Genomic DNA, 15,265 nt, shown 5'->3' on the forward strand with positions numbered 1-15,265 from the left:
TCTAGGTGATACAGTCTCTATGTGTTGTAGTTTATGTGACCTGTGTGATGTCTCAAGGCAGCTAGCAGACATTCGGATTCACCAGTCTGCTTCATGACCTGGGCCCCAGTTAGTCAAATACTATCACTATTAAGACTATAAGCCAAATTACTAGAGGAGAGTGGCACCTTCCCTGGAGGGATGAAGTCCATCTCTCTTTTGCAGTTCAGGTCTACCCTAAAAACTCTTCCAATTGTCTATAAATCCTATGCTATTCTCCAGACACCACTCAGACATCCAGCCATTCAGTGACACTAATCTACTATAAACCTCATCACTACGATGAGCAGGGAGGGGGCCAGAGCATATTACACTGTCTGACAGTTTTTGCAAGTTCACACACCTCTTTAACATTATCTTTAGTGATCTCCAACTGGAGAAGCCAGACATCGTTAGTTCCGACATGATTAACAATTTTAGAAAATCTACATTTAACATTAGCCATCACTTGTAAATTTGATCTAATGTCAGATGCTCGAGCCCCGGAAATGCATTTAACAATGGTGCCTGGAGTCTCTACTTCCATGTTCCTTACAATAGAATCACCAATTATTAAGGCTCTTTCAACATGATTCTCAGTGGGTGCATCACTGAGTGGGAAGAATCGATTGAAATCCCTAACAGGAACGGGAGAGTGGTGTCGCTTTGCTGAGCAAGTATGCTGCTGAGATGTCACCCAAATGCCCTGCTGTGGGGGCTCTTCAGCCGGAACCAAAGTGTGTGTGTTGCTCGCTGTACTACTCGCATCCAAAACAGTATCTACCGGCTTCTCTTTCTCACTGACCTCCACTAGCATTTGGATGCATGTCTCTAACTCATTAAGCTTCTCCACCAGCCTGACTAATTCCTTACATATATCATATGTGAATCTCTCACTGCTGACAGAAAAAGCTATAGTAAACATGTGGCATGCAATGCAGGAAGAAATAACATGAGCATGAGCCATGACTTACTGCAGTTGTTTGTTGTTGTTGTTGTTATGGTTGTTTTTGAGCGGCGAGGGTTTGAGATCGGTGTGGTTCGATGTGGTTCCTGATCAGCAGATGTTCGATATTGATGCAATAATCCGTGTAAAACACAGTGGAGAAAACGAATGCATGCAGTTGAGACACAAGATGTAGACAAGCGGAAAAAGAAAAAAAGAGAGAAAACGGGTGTGTGCGGTAAAATACACACAGTTGAAATATTATAAAAGTGGAAAAACCCTAAGCATGTGGTAAAATGGCAAAGGATAAAATGATGAACATATAAGAATAAGCAATGCTAAGCAGGCTAGCAAGCTACAAACACTCGCGCAGTGTGCCGGCAGCAACCGGAACAGGAAACTCAGACATGACTCCAGTGGTTAAATCCATGTCTTCTATAGTTATAAGATAGGTGTAGGTAAGAAAATGGTCAATTTTAAGTCCTTTTTTACTATAAAATCTCCTCCCTGATCAGCAGGTGGTGATATGAACAAAGAATGGCAATTGCCAAAATTATACATTCATATTACATGTAGATTTCATAACACACTTTGCATTAAGATTTAGTAAGAGATCCTAACTCATTAATTTTCTCTCCATTTAAAATGCATTATATTTGTTCTCTTAAACAAAAATGCACTTGCTGGCAGAAAATTATTTAACTAAAATGTAATGTTCAAGTGTCTAAATAAAGTGACTTCTTGTTTTCCCTCTTTCTTTCCTTCAGTAAACTCTGTTTGTTAACACCAGGTGTCATCACTAATGATCAACCATCACTCAGAGAGTGTACCTACTTTATTTAATTGTTTGTCCAAATCAACATTGAACACTTCAAAATGTAGATTCAACAGTGCTCAGTGTTAGTTTTTAACACCATCGGCAGAGACCCAAATGAACACCAAGGAGTGTATATTTAATACCCCAGATTTTGCTGTGTAAGTAGGTTTAAAGGTTAGTGGAAAGGTGTAGTCATTAAACAGGTGTATTTTAAGTTGTTCTCGAGGAAGCTTTCTTAGTTTACCAAAAGTCAATGGTGGCTCAACACATGGGAGATGTGTTGTAAATTTTTATGACCGTAGACATTAGAGGTGTGAATCTTCACTGGCCTCACGATTCGATTCGAGTACTATTCAAAGAGTAATGATTCAATTATAAAATGATTCTTGCTGCATCACGATGCATCCTGTCCTCCAATTTATTTTTTTTCAGTTTCTTCAAAATAAATTTTTTACTATAGATTTTTTTCCCTTTTAGCTTCTTATTTAACAGCTGTTTTAAAAAATCAGAGCAAGTCATTTCATAAACTGGCCTTTTACATTCAGTATGAGCTGTGAACAAAACATGGAACATCCACAAGATTGAATAAATGGTTCTATAGTTTAGTAATCACAATTTTTCAGTTTCTTTCTTAAGAAACAGTTAGGTCTGGACGTTAGGTCTGCCCCTTCTCTTCCTGTTTTTAAATCACGCCTGAAGAGGTATCTGTATTCCTTGGCTTTTACATGAATGTTTATTGTAGATTTTATGGGTAATTTCTTGTTTTTGTGTTATTAGTCTTTTAATCCTCTGTATCCTGTCATTGTTTTATTTGCATATGTACAACACTTTGGTATACACTAGCTGTTCTTAAATGTGCTATATAAATAAATTGACCTTGACCTATAAAAAAATATTTTAAAAGCACAAAAAAAAAAAAAAAACATAATATATATATATTCTCTATCAAAACACACTGAATATGAACTGATTATATTAAAATATTTGTTGTTGTTTAAAGCATTGTTAATCATTTAATAGTCTTTAGTTATTATTTAAAATTAATTTATGCCATGCCTATTCATTAAATTTTTTAACTATAACCACAACTGGAAGTTGCTGGTCCAAGATGAGACATATATCTGCTTCTATAAGAGTGCAGCTGTCAGCTTCTCCTTACCAGCACAGGTGATAGTAAAGCGGTTTAAATAGCAGAGTTGTTGCTTCAGAAATGTATCAAACATCTTGTATCCACTGTTCCATCTGTTTGCTCTGCAAGTAGAAGATCACACGACCCCGTTGCAAACACTATGATGGAATTCAAACCCTTATCATCGACTGTCCTGACAAGCGAGTGACCGGCAATAAGCAAAAGCCAATGAAATGGAGAGCGTGCAAGAGTAGAGAAATGCATAGAGAAAAAAGAAAGAAATGAAAACATCACCCAACTGCTGCCTCATCATTATTTTCTGCTGCTTTCCCCCCCATTCTGTGCAAATCTGTGCAATGATGGGCACAAGCTCGACTTTCATGTTAGCATTGTAGCAACTCTCCAGTTGCTATGTGCATGGGTTTGTGAAAGAATTTCAGGATCGTAGTTTCATTCAGGCACAAATGGTCATGTGTTTGATACAACCACTCTGCAAACAGTCATGACTTTAGTGTATGTGCTTAACATGCATTTTTGTTTCTATATCTGTCTCTGGTGTGCGCCACTGCGCTGCCTCGGTTTAAACTGAACTCTGAATCTATTCAGATTTTCTTAAAAATCGATTCAGAATCGTTTGAGAAACAATCGCGATGCATTGCTGAAAAGATGTGTGTGTGTGTGTCTGTGTGAAGAACTTCAGATTAGTAAAGGACAATGTGCATGCAGTGTGGTGTGTGAATCATTCATTGTCCATGTGACAGGCTGATAAATGGCTTCTGTTAAGTGGAATTCATGTCTTGAATTAATTTAATTAGGCCTCACTTTCACACACTGAGATCTGAAGATGCCCTGAAAAGCTTCATGAAGTAATGAGATTAGAGCTGCTGTCACAGCAGGTGAGACTGAGGTTTCATTACCAGGTTCTCGCATATTACGAGGCCCCTGGACACATGTGTTTGGAGGATTTGTGTAACCCTAAAGCTTACAGTTTTCATCCTTTCAAAATCAAAGGTCCTAAATAGGGCTGGGAATTAAAAACTTTGTTATTTAAACACTAGAAAATGTTCTAAACGTTTGAAAGCTCCTGGCTGTCTGACCACAGCTGTGGACTCTACAACATTCTGGAACTTTGGAATAAAAATACCTGCAGAAGATGTGACAGATGTTACAATTCAGTCATCTGGAGCTAACTGATGCTAATTGATGTATGATCACAGATGGACACCAAAGATAGAAGATCCATCCTGATATTCAGTGATGACATCATCTGGTTAATAGTTTGGGAAAGATCGGTGAGAAATGCAGATAAGCACATGCATTAATTCTTGCTTTTGTTTAAATTTTATCATTGATTTTTTAAGTTGTAATTACTCTTCCTTCATTTCTCAGCAATATTGCATGTGTATCTAGAGCTCAGGGCAGCAGGTGTGACATACAGCAATGCAATCGCTTTAATAACGCAGTAACATGCTGAAGAAGTTTGCATGCGCTAAATTGTGGAAATTTGAAATGTTTCTTATTTTGAATACCAGCTAGGGCTGGGCGATATGGCTGAAAATGTTATCACAAAATTTTGTTTTCATATCGTTTGATATCAATATTTATCATGATATACATTCAATACCATTAATGGGGTTGAAAATGCATTCCACATGTTTGTTAGACCTCAAGAATGAATTTAAACATAATTTGTTTGTTTACAAGTAGTCCCCAGAGGGTAAGCTACCTTTAAAGTATACTCGGTTTAGGATTTAATCCTACATAATGTGTGTGTGACTTTTTTAGAAGAAATTTTTCCAATTTAATCATCTTCAACTGACATTTGACTCCACTGAAAGACTTTCTTGTGACACTCCACACACCAGCTCAGTAGGTGGCGGTAATGCACCATAAGCGGGATTGCCAGCTGCCAAGAAACATCACAAGAAGAAACAGCAATGGTGTTGATGTCAGAGATGCTGTTGTGTTCAGTCAGTGCTGTCTTGGTTAGCACACAACTATATAATATTAGCCGAATAGCAAACTAGCTGCTACTGAGCCTAATTAACGGTTTCCATCACAGCAGGTCTATGTAGCTGCTTTACCTGCTAATACTTATTAACAGGCTCTTTTCATGACTGTGATTCAGTTAGCTAGTTGTGTGTATGACGTTGCTGAACTGCTTGTTTTTAGTGAGACGTACCTGATCCGATCACCTAGATGTAGAACATAGGCTAAATATCTTAAATTACTTAATTTTTTTATATCGATGATAAACTTTTTTTTTTCTGAAATATCTATATCGTTTTATCGCTCAGTCCTAATTCCAGTTAACATTTATTCTTAAGGGATGCTGTGATTAGGGTTGCCAACTGTCCTATATAATAAAGATCGGCATTTGTCCTGTATTTTAGCGTCTCATACCCAAACTGTTGAAAATGTTTCACAAACTGAGAGAAATGGACCTGAAACTGGTGCCTTTTTGCGTGAGATATCGGCTGTTAACACCATTGTTATTCTAAGTCACCAGTAAACGCATCTATTCATGACATTACTTTACATTGCATTGCATATATCAGTGCTCAGAGACTCGGCTAAATGACGGTGAGAAAAAAACTGCAGCACAGGCGTAGTTAAAATGCTTAATGGGATTTTCTTACTTTTCCCTAGTGATAAATACTATTTACTGCCAAAACAATGACACTGTAATCCAAGGAGAAATACATTTTCATGTTAAGCATTTTCTCTCCCATAAAAATACACTTTAATGTATGGTTGCCTGAAGATATACTGTATTTGGAACTGTATTTTATATATATATTTTAACTCATTGATCATATACTGTCTACAAACTGATGACCCAAATTTTAAATGGAAAGCCGGTTCATTGAGCTTTAAAAAGGAAAAGACTTAAGCGTAATTATGGGGAAGAATACACTTGACAGAAAAATATCATCTTAGAAAAAGTGTTTATTAAAATTGAAGATTGAAAGAAATTTGGTTCTTCGTGGTCATTGTATTAGAGCAGTTTAAGTTTTAATCGTTTTAGGGGCTGTTCATGCTGTTTTTCAATCATTTTCCAGTGTAAACAAGCAATGACTTCTTTAACCATTGCAGTGTCTCAGTGCAGGAACCCCACTGAGAAAAAAAAGTCCCAAAGTTTGTGGAAGAGGTATTAGGGAGGCCAGCAGGGGGTGCTCACCCTGTGGTCTGTGTGGGTCCTAATGCCCCAGTATAGTGACGGGGACACTATACTGTAAAAAAGCTCCGTCTTTCGTATGATATGTTAAACCGAGGTCCTGATTTTCTGTAGTCATTAAAAGTCCCAGGACACTTCTCGTAAAGAGTAGGGGTGTAGTCCTAGTGTCCTGGCCAAATTCCCCCCATTGGCCCTTCTCAATTATGGCCTCCTAATAATCCCCATCAATTCATTGGCTCTATAACTCTACTCTCTCCTCTCCACAAATAGCTGGTGTGTGGTGAGCGTTCTGGCGCACTATGGCTGCTGTCACATCATCCAGGTGGATGCTGCACACTGGTGGTGTTTGAGGAGATTCCCCCTATACTATGTAAATTGCTTTGAGTGCCTAGAAAAGCACTATATAAAGGTTAGGAATTATTCATTTTTATTCATTCATGAAGAGTGTTTTCTTAAGTCTTCTTTTTCAGTGGAGGAAAACAACATTCTAGTGTGCATATAAGGAGTAAACATAAATAAATGAGTTTTCAGTCAAAAATTATTAGTGTGGACATGGCCTTGCAAAGGCTTCGAACGTGGCTATCCAAACAGATTTGACAGTCAGAACTATCCATTTTATAATAGTGAAGACACCTTTAGACTTAACAGCACAAGAGGAACTCATGCAGACTTTTGACTGTAATGTGTATTGTGATCATCTAAAAGACAAGGTTGTTGGGATGGAAAGAGCTATTCAGTTGTATTTGTCAGTAAATATACTGATTGCATAGAAAAGTTATGTTACTTATTTGAAAAAAAAAAAAAGTGTTATGGTGTAAATTCAAAAAGTAATGCATTACTCATTAGTTAAAGAATTGAAGCTATTAATGCATGACCTTCTGTAGCGCTGCTTTGAAATGACGTGTATTGTGAAAAGCACTATACAAATGAAAAATACTGAGCTTAAAAGTAATTCTTTGGTTTGGAAAAGGGTACATTTGAAGAATCATTTACAGACAGAGAATAAGTATTAAGAAAGTTATTTGTATACATTTTGTGTTGACTTCATGCTTTGTTTATTCTTCATAGAAATTAATATAAGTAAAAATCATTGTATTCTGATACACAGGAAATGTACAGAGTGTCTCTGTTAGGTCCTAGACACCATCAATCTCTGATTCCAATCTGTTCTTATGAAAATGAAGTTTAGTGACCATAACGGTCAAATTCAGCTCTTGTTTGGGGGAGGAATGTGAAAATTATTCTCCTGCAGAAATTAGTCAAGGTGTATTTATATTCATTACATCGGCTGGATTGATTACAAACACAGAGCCGATCTCCTAGTACACACAGACTGAATGGAATGCTGAGAATTTGATCAATCACTGGAATGAAGACAGACAAATGAGATCTGACAGAGATAGAGAGACAGTGATTACACAGACAGCTGCAGAGACTTTGACTGCCAATACAAATCTATTTCCGTATTCTCACTGAAATCCGCTCAAATCTAATGGAACAGCTTAATGTATAGTACACTCGACAGAATCACTCTAGCACTTATATAATTAATAGTTGTGGTAATGGATGCTGAAAATTATGTCATTATTTACTCACCTTGATGTCGCTCCAAAACCATATGGCTATTTTTTAAGAAGCATTTGTGAAGAATTGTGCTTTGGCCATACAACAACAGTTCATAGTGAAAAACAACAACCAAAAAAAAAAAAAAAAACCATGACAGCACCATATCATAGAAAGTATCATAAAATCAGTCCATGTCTATTATCATGTTGTTGTTGTCACCTTATAAAAGCAATAAGCAACTGTGTTACAGTGATTTTACCACGGTTAAGGGGTTTCTACTTCACAGTGTGCCATAGAACACCCTTAAACATGGTAAAACAACTTCAGATTTTTGCAAATGTTGCAGTGTTAATAGATAATCCAAATAGATGCTTTGCATATTGAACTGTTCATCCTATCAGTGACTAGGTAAAAGTTGTTATTGGATTTATTACTTTGGACAGTATGTATTTATTTATTTAATTATTTAAATAAAATGTGGCATTTTACCTCTTGCTTTTTGAGGGATGCCTTAAAGTTTATTTTTAGGATTTACTTTATGCAGTATTCAGGCTAAAAGCATTGATATTTCCCAACTTTAAACGCCCCGTTAAGACAGTGTGAAATGTTACATTAAAGCCAAATCGATAAGAAACAATACTTTATCTGTTATTTAAAATATATTCATGCTGTTTTCCTTCATGCCTTTCTCTTGGATATTGGACCATGCAATGTGTTTTGTTACAGAGTAATGTTTAGTTTGTTTATTTGTTTTCACCCTACTTATGTGTGTGGCCAATTCGTCTGACACGCATTACAGTAGACTTTCTGCATGAGCTCACTTCCAACAAATGCTTCCCGTTTTAGCAAATCTTGCTTTAAGTGGCTTTTGTTTTGTGTAAAATGTATATAGACAAGCCCATATTGGCATGTTAGAACCTCATTTATCTTAACTTGCACAAATTTCTTGGCTAGACAGTCCTGAGTATTATTCTAGATTATGTTTTGTGTTCTCTTTTCATGGTCAATTCATTTGGTAAAAGCTTGTGAAACACAGGCCATGCTAGAAAGATTTTTTTTTATTTATTTTTTTATTGGGTGCGGCAGTTTCAATCAAATAAAATATGACCTACTTGTAAAACAATGCTTTCTCTTATGTTCTTTAGTGCAGCAGGCTGAAGCTATTAAAATGAAATATGTCAACATTAAAGAGCTTTATATCAGCTGCTAGCCCAAATCAAATTGCAACACTAACTTGATCAGCCACAACATTAGTTCCCCCTCGTGCCGTGGGGTTATTGTTAGACCTACTGTAGACTTTGTCAGTTCGAACCAGTCTGGCCATTCTCTGTTGACTTCTCTCATCAAAAAGGCATTTCCATCCACAGAACTGCCACTCACTGGATGTTTTTTTGTTTTGTTTTTAGCACCATTCGGAGTGTATTCTAGAGACTGTTGTTTGTGAAAATCCCAGGAGACCAGCAGTTACAGAACTAACTCAAACCAGCCCATCTGACCCAGCCGTGGTCAACAGACCGCGGTCCGGAGGAGCACATCATTCTTCCCTGAGGTCCATGCGGTGTGTGCCTTACTCTTCGCACATTCAGGTTGGAGGTTCTGCCGTACTCACTAAAGTGGACCACGCTGATAAAAAAAGGATATTCAAAACTTCCTCCTGTAGAACAGGTGGTTGAAGCTCACCTCTGCCATAATACTGCCATGGGATGGAAATACAGCCCTGCTCTCCCTTCCAAGCCATGGAAGAGCTTAAACAGCAGCGGGCCAAGCTGGTTCAGCACTCCACATCATGTCGGTGCCCCAGGTTTTTCAAGCTATGCTTCTTCAACAAATGAATGAGCAAGGCTATGATCCTGAGCTGTTCAAAGAGCTCCGCACAGCTACAGATTTGGTGCTGCGAGCCACGAATGCTACCGCTCAGGCCATCGGCAAAACGATGAGCAACCTGGTGGTCTTGGATTGGCATATTTGGGTTACTCTCATGGAGATGCATGATGCTCTCCTCGACACCCCAGTCGCCCGACAGTCTCTTTGGCTACGCCATAGAAAGCTTTTCAGAGCGCTTCATCATGGTGCAAAAGTAATCTCAAGCATTAAAACACTTTCTACCAAAGAGAAGTAGCACTTTCCCAGCACGCTCCCGATAAAATTTTGGTCAGCACCCAGCAAAGAATTAATTTATTGCTGCCCCAGCACAGCCGAATGCTACTAATGAGCCATCAGTGAAGCCACACAACCCATGGCCCAAGTGTAAGCACCTGCCATCTCAACGAGAAAACGCACCAATGAAAAACTCCGGCCAGGTAACAGAAACATTACTGACATGCCAGCCCTGTGAAGAGGAGCCCAGAGTTCACTGTTTTTCACAGCCCAGAGCCAAAGAAGGCTCGATTAGAGGCACACAGTGTTTCTCTCCTCTTCCCCATTCCTGTTCATTGGGAACAGGGCAATGTTCAAAATGTTGCTTCTGTGTGTTTTAATCAAACAGAGATTGTTCTCGCAAAAGAGAAAAAAGCGGCTGTTGTACAAATACGGGACGTTCACACATTCTCAAAAAAAGGGCCATTTTCATCATGCACCCCACAAGTTATGCTCAACTGCTTCCCTATGGCGAGCCTATAGCAAGTGAACCAATAAACCCGCTATCCCACTGCACGGATGCATGGCGAGCCTTCACGGGTGTGTCAGACTGGGTGCTAAAATACTATTGAGCACGGTTATATGATTCAGTTTGTATGCCAGCCACCCTGCTTCACCGGCATTTTGCAGTCTGTGTTGTGTCGTTACCGGACATATGTTTGGCAGCAGACGGTCCTCGCAAAACAAGTTCACATGATTTTATAACCTGGACGTGGCGTTCATCTCCTCACAATTCCTCTATGTATAGAGTGCTTCTTACATTCAAGCAGGTGAGGCCAAGCCCTTATTATGGGTGGGCTACCGACTATAATCAACACAGCCGCCTTATTACGTGCTGTTGAACTGCCCATTGCCCAAACAAACTTGTGCCCTTTTTAAGTACACAACCGCCTGCAAACAGACAGTTATAAAGTCACAAGTACTTTCATTGTAATAAAACTTCCTTCCCGACTGGGCTTGTGAAGGGTTAATACATACTATATGACTATATAGTTCACATATTCATTCTAAGTGCTCCTCTCCTGTTTCACCATGAGGGTTGTTCACTTGCGGTATACTCATGTCATTCGCCGTCCCGCAGGACTGCAGCATCATGCTCTTTCAATAAGTACTCCCATAAGAAATTAACATACTTTTCCAACTATGTTGTGAGAGGGTTAATAAACCATACTGTGTATGAAATTGCAATATAAAAGGCGTGATGAGAGTCCGTTCCCCATAGTGCTTACAGCAATGTCGAGTGAACTGAATCGATGGGGAATGTCTCTGGTTACACATGTAACCTTGGTTCCCTGAGATGAAGGGAACAAGACATTGCCAATGCTGGCTGCACTACTACTTCATAGTTTCGTATTGAGTGACTCACTCTTGTCCCTCAGTCAGAAATTTCTGAAGAAATGGTGAATGAAATCCCGCTTATATAGGCCTAATGTGCGCCTAAATGACGGGGCTCAGACACCATTGCCAATCAGAGGATTGGTGTGATTGTATAAGGGTTTCAACAAGGTCGTGTAAGGACACTTCCCTATAGTGCTTATGGCAATGTCTCATGTCCTTCATCTCAGGGAACCAAGGTTACATGTGTAACCAGAGACGTTTCCCTACCCCTTAACATTTTTTTTTTTGTACTTATCCTATTGTAAAGCATTTTGAGATTGCTTTGCAATGTAATGCGCTATATAAATGTAATGTATTATCATTATTATTACTAAAGCTCCTGTCCTGGAATTCTGCTGTATCCATATTTACACAGATAAAACTGAAAACCGATTTCACCTTGAGTTTATTCTCTGTGTAGACTGAATCTAAGCTGAAACTGAACTTTGCTAATGTTCACTAGAGTTTGTATTTTGCCCGAACAGTTAACACTCCCCAATCATAATCTCCTGACATTGCAACATCTCCACTGAATACTAAATAAAACTACTTTGCAAAATGTAAATTCTAGTGCCATCAGTTGATTCAAAATTGTAATCATGATTAATCACACAATTTTCAGAGTTAATTGCGATGAATCTGAGATTTTAAAAGTGCTGAAATTTTACTCTAAATATACTCCTTTTCCTGTCAAAATTAATTAGGTCTTCTTAGGAAAGAAAACAAAACAATATTCATCAATATTCATTCATCATCACCCGAGCCTCGAGGAAGCGAGTCGGAGTTAAAGGACGGATGAACATACATTCTACTTCCTCATACGATTCAAGTACGAGGTTTACGTCTGGGCAGAGATAGAATATTATATTCTAGTGTTTTATTCTTGTGTATCAAGATTATTGCTTGTACAGTTTACGGACCGCCGATTCCGCTCATTGCTGCTAATAATACTCAAGGTATTACTGTAATGTACTGTTATCACGAATGAGATCTGCTGTGTTGTAGTCCAACCACATTGGACTGTTGTGTATTTCCGCCATCGCAGGTGAGACAGGCACACTGAGTTTATCCATTAAGGAACCAAAGACCACGGGACGGTTTACAAGCCGTCCACCACGTCTCTGAGTGATAAACTAACAGCTGCTTTCTCTCCCATGATCGCGAAACCGGCTTTGGTGCCGCCACATTATTCTCTCTCTCTAGTACTAACTACAAACACGCGACCCCTCACAAACATTCTCGCACACACTTTTGGCTAGTAGATAACTTTGTGATAAAACTCAGCTTTGTCCCTAAGTTATCATACAAGCGGAGACACGCGGTAAATGGGCAGACGCCATTAACCGGCTTCTCTCTGCCCACATTCGCGGCCATATTCTCTGGCCGTAAATCTCACGTGACATACTCTCCATGAGAGTCATGTCCGCCATTTTGTGCGCGTCACACCTTACACACATTCACACACACACACACACACACACACACACACACACACACACACACACACACACACACACACACACCTAGCTTCCTCTCATGTGTTATAGGCTTATTTTGGTTACCATATCTAATCATGTCACTGTTTAGTTTGTAGTTGTAAGTCGGAAGTTTATTGACTCTTTTCAAGTTTATTGTATTGATTATTAATTGATAATACTGCATAAATAAACTTTGTTATATTTCAAAGAGAAGTGTTTTGGTTTGTTTTGCATACACCTGTGTCAAATGCTGGCAGGGGATGTCAGTGCTCGGATTCAAGCCTTCATTGTTTCCTTTTGAATGTAGATTTTCTTAAGAGAACAATCTAATATTGAGACTGTTATACTGTCTGGTTATTAGTCCCTGATTCCAGGGTGGTGCCCCGGCAATATTAATCCTTATTAATATTCTATTGGTTTTGATAATTGATAATTATCTTTGATGATTGTTGAATTTGAAGGATCAATAAGCTAGTGTTAATTCTAATCAATGTTCCATTGATTTGAATAATTAATGATTATCTTTGATAATTAATATTCTATTTAATTTGATGGTTATCTTTGATTGTTGATGTGAAGGATTAAAAGAGCTAACATTGATTCAAATCAATGTTCTATTGATTTTAATAATTGATAATTATCTTTGATAATTATTAATTATTGCTAATAACCAAACCCACTCCTGAACATAGCGCGCTCCATTTACTGGTGCCCCGTATGAGGCTTTAATGAGTTAGATTCTATTATTTAATTTAAATATTAATTAATAACTAAATAAATAATTATTAATTATTTCTGATAGTAACACTGATCTAAACAACCAGTAGAACCTACATTTGCGTTTCTATCAGCTATATTAGTATACTTTTTGATGCGCTACACTTTTGGCGCAAAAAAACCCTTGGATGGAAACGTAATTAGTGTAAAGGTTTATTAACATTAACAAAGCCTTCCACAGTATAAAGATAGAAATACACTAAAATATCAATTCAAGTAAAAAAAAATTGTTTTACTATTTGAAAGAATTAGTCCCCACATAGGTTGCATATTCATTGCAATGGTAATTAAATCTCTTAAAATCTCATCCTTCACAATATTAATCAGCAGGCAGACTGTGGCTATCCACTTTGTTACAGCAATTGTGAAGCCATGTTCATGATTTGTGTCAGGGCATCAGCGCCAGTGTCAAGGGTCGCTTTGAACTCCACATGAAAAGCGCTTGCAGACAAAAACATCTTATTCTGTGTTTTGTCTGCTAGAGTAGAGCCAGCTTAACTTAGGCTGGAAAATACTTGACAACTGTCAAGAGTTGCAGGCTCATTGTGAACAGCTAGTAGTGTTAAGAGCTCCATTCTCCATCATTTTATCACTGACAGGGAAGCGATGTTGTGTGTGTGTTTGTGGTGTGTGCGTCATTGTAATAACTCCAGGAGGACACATTGCAAAGTTCAGCCCTTCCAACATGTGTTTGTGCTGGTTACTGTTGTATTAATGGTAAATGTGTTAATTGCGATTTAAGAAAAATTAACGCGTACAATTTTGACTGCTCTAGTAAATTCATATTTTGCTATGTTTACAAACCTATTAACTCATTATTTAATTCACTATTTTTATATTGAGATTTTTGTAATTTTCACATTTATACTACCTGTACATACCTCTCTACACATGTTTATTATCTTTTGTACATTCTTGTATATAACAACTCTCTTAACAATACTGTTCTTATTTATATTATTGTATTTGTATTATTTTGTAAATACGCTATCCTTCTCTAATTCCATGTCTGTTGTATTTCTTTGAGCACTGGAAGCATTTGTTAGCAAGTCATATTCCTTGTTTGTGTGTGTGTGTGTGTTATGTGAGCACACTTGGCCAATACAAATTTAGCTGATTCTTATTTTCTGGATGCACAGGCACCACGGTGGTCCAGGTGACGGCAACAGATGAAGATGATCCCACTTACGGTAACAGTGCCAGAGTCGTGTATAGCATCATACATGGACATCCTTACTTCTCTGTGGAGCCCAAAACCGGTGAGTTTAAAGATTTTAAAATTACAATTTGTTGTCATTTATTCCCCCTCATGTTGTTCCCAACTTGCTGTATATGACCCTGGTCCTTCATGTGGACTTGCAGTCTCTTGACCTACACAAGCCTGTGAAGTGATCACATGCTGTGGTTGTATCATTCCTCCATCAACCTAACACAAACAGTATATATTATATTATAATATATATTTTGGCTATGGCAGTTGATCAGTTTACTTTCGATCGCCGTAGCCGTCCCATCTGCAGCTGTTGTTTAAAGTCCCTGATATCTGTCTATTGGGAATTGATAAATGCAGAGGAGAATTGTAAGGGGGTTCAGTGGAAAGGAGGAGGCGAAAACCGGTTTGACGACTTAAATAATAATTTAATGAATAAAGTTAAGCAAAAACACACAACCATAAACACACACAGCACAGCTGCCTGTAATTCTCTCTCTCTCGAACTGTCGTCCCCGGCCGCCTTTATACCTCACGCGCCCCATCAGGCTGATTGGGGACCGGGCGTGCGTCATTCCAGCCCGGCCCCGCCCTCCTCAGCTCTACACTCCTCCCGACGTTGCCTCGGGCCTG

General features: G+C 38.4%; 1 protein-coding gene across 1 annotated transcript in view; it reads left to right on the top strand.

The window, feature by feature from the left end:
* Positions 1-15,265, top strand: part of LOC127432012 (cadherin-7-like) — a 284,601-nt gene that overhangs the window by 43,617 nt on the left and 225,719 nt on the right. Inside the window, exon 3 of the mRNA XM_051682740.1 lies at positions 14,562-14,681. Coding sequence (XP_051538700.1) covers positions 14,562-14,681 — 120 coding nt within the window. The remainder of the gene's footprint in view (positions 1-14,561; positions 14,682-15,265) is intronic.

Source organism: Myxocyprinus asiaticus, chromosome 41 (genome assembly GCF_019703515.2).
Source record: "Myxocyprinus asiaticus isolate MX2 ecotype Aquarium Trade chromosome 41, UBuf_Myxa_2, whole genome shotgun sequence".
NCBI lineage: Eukaryota > Metazoa > Chordata > Actinopteri > Cypriniformes > Catostomidae > Myxocyprinus > Myxocyprinus asiaticus.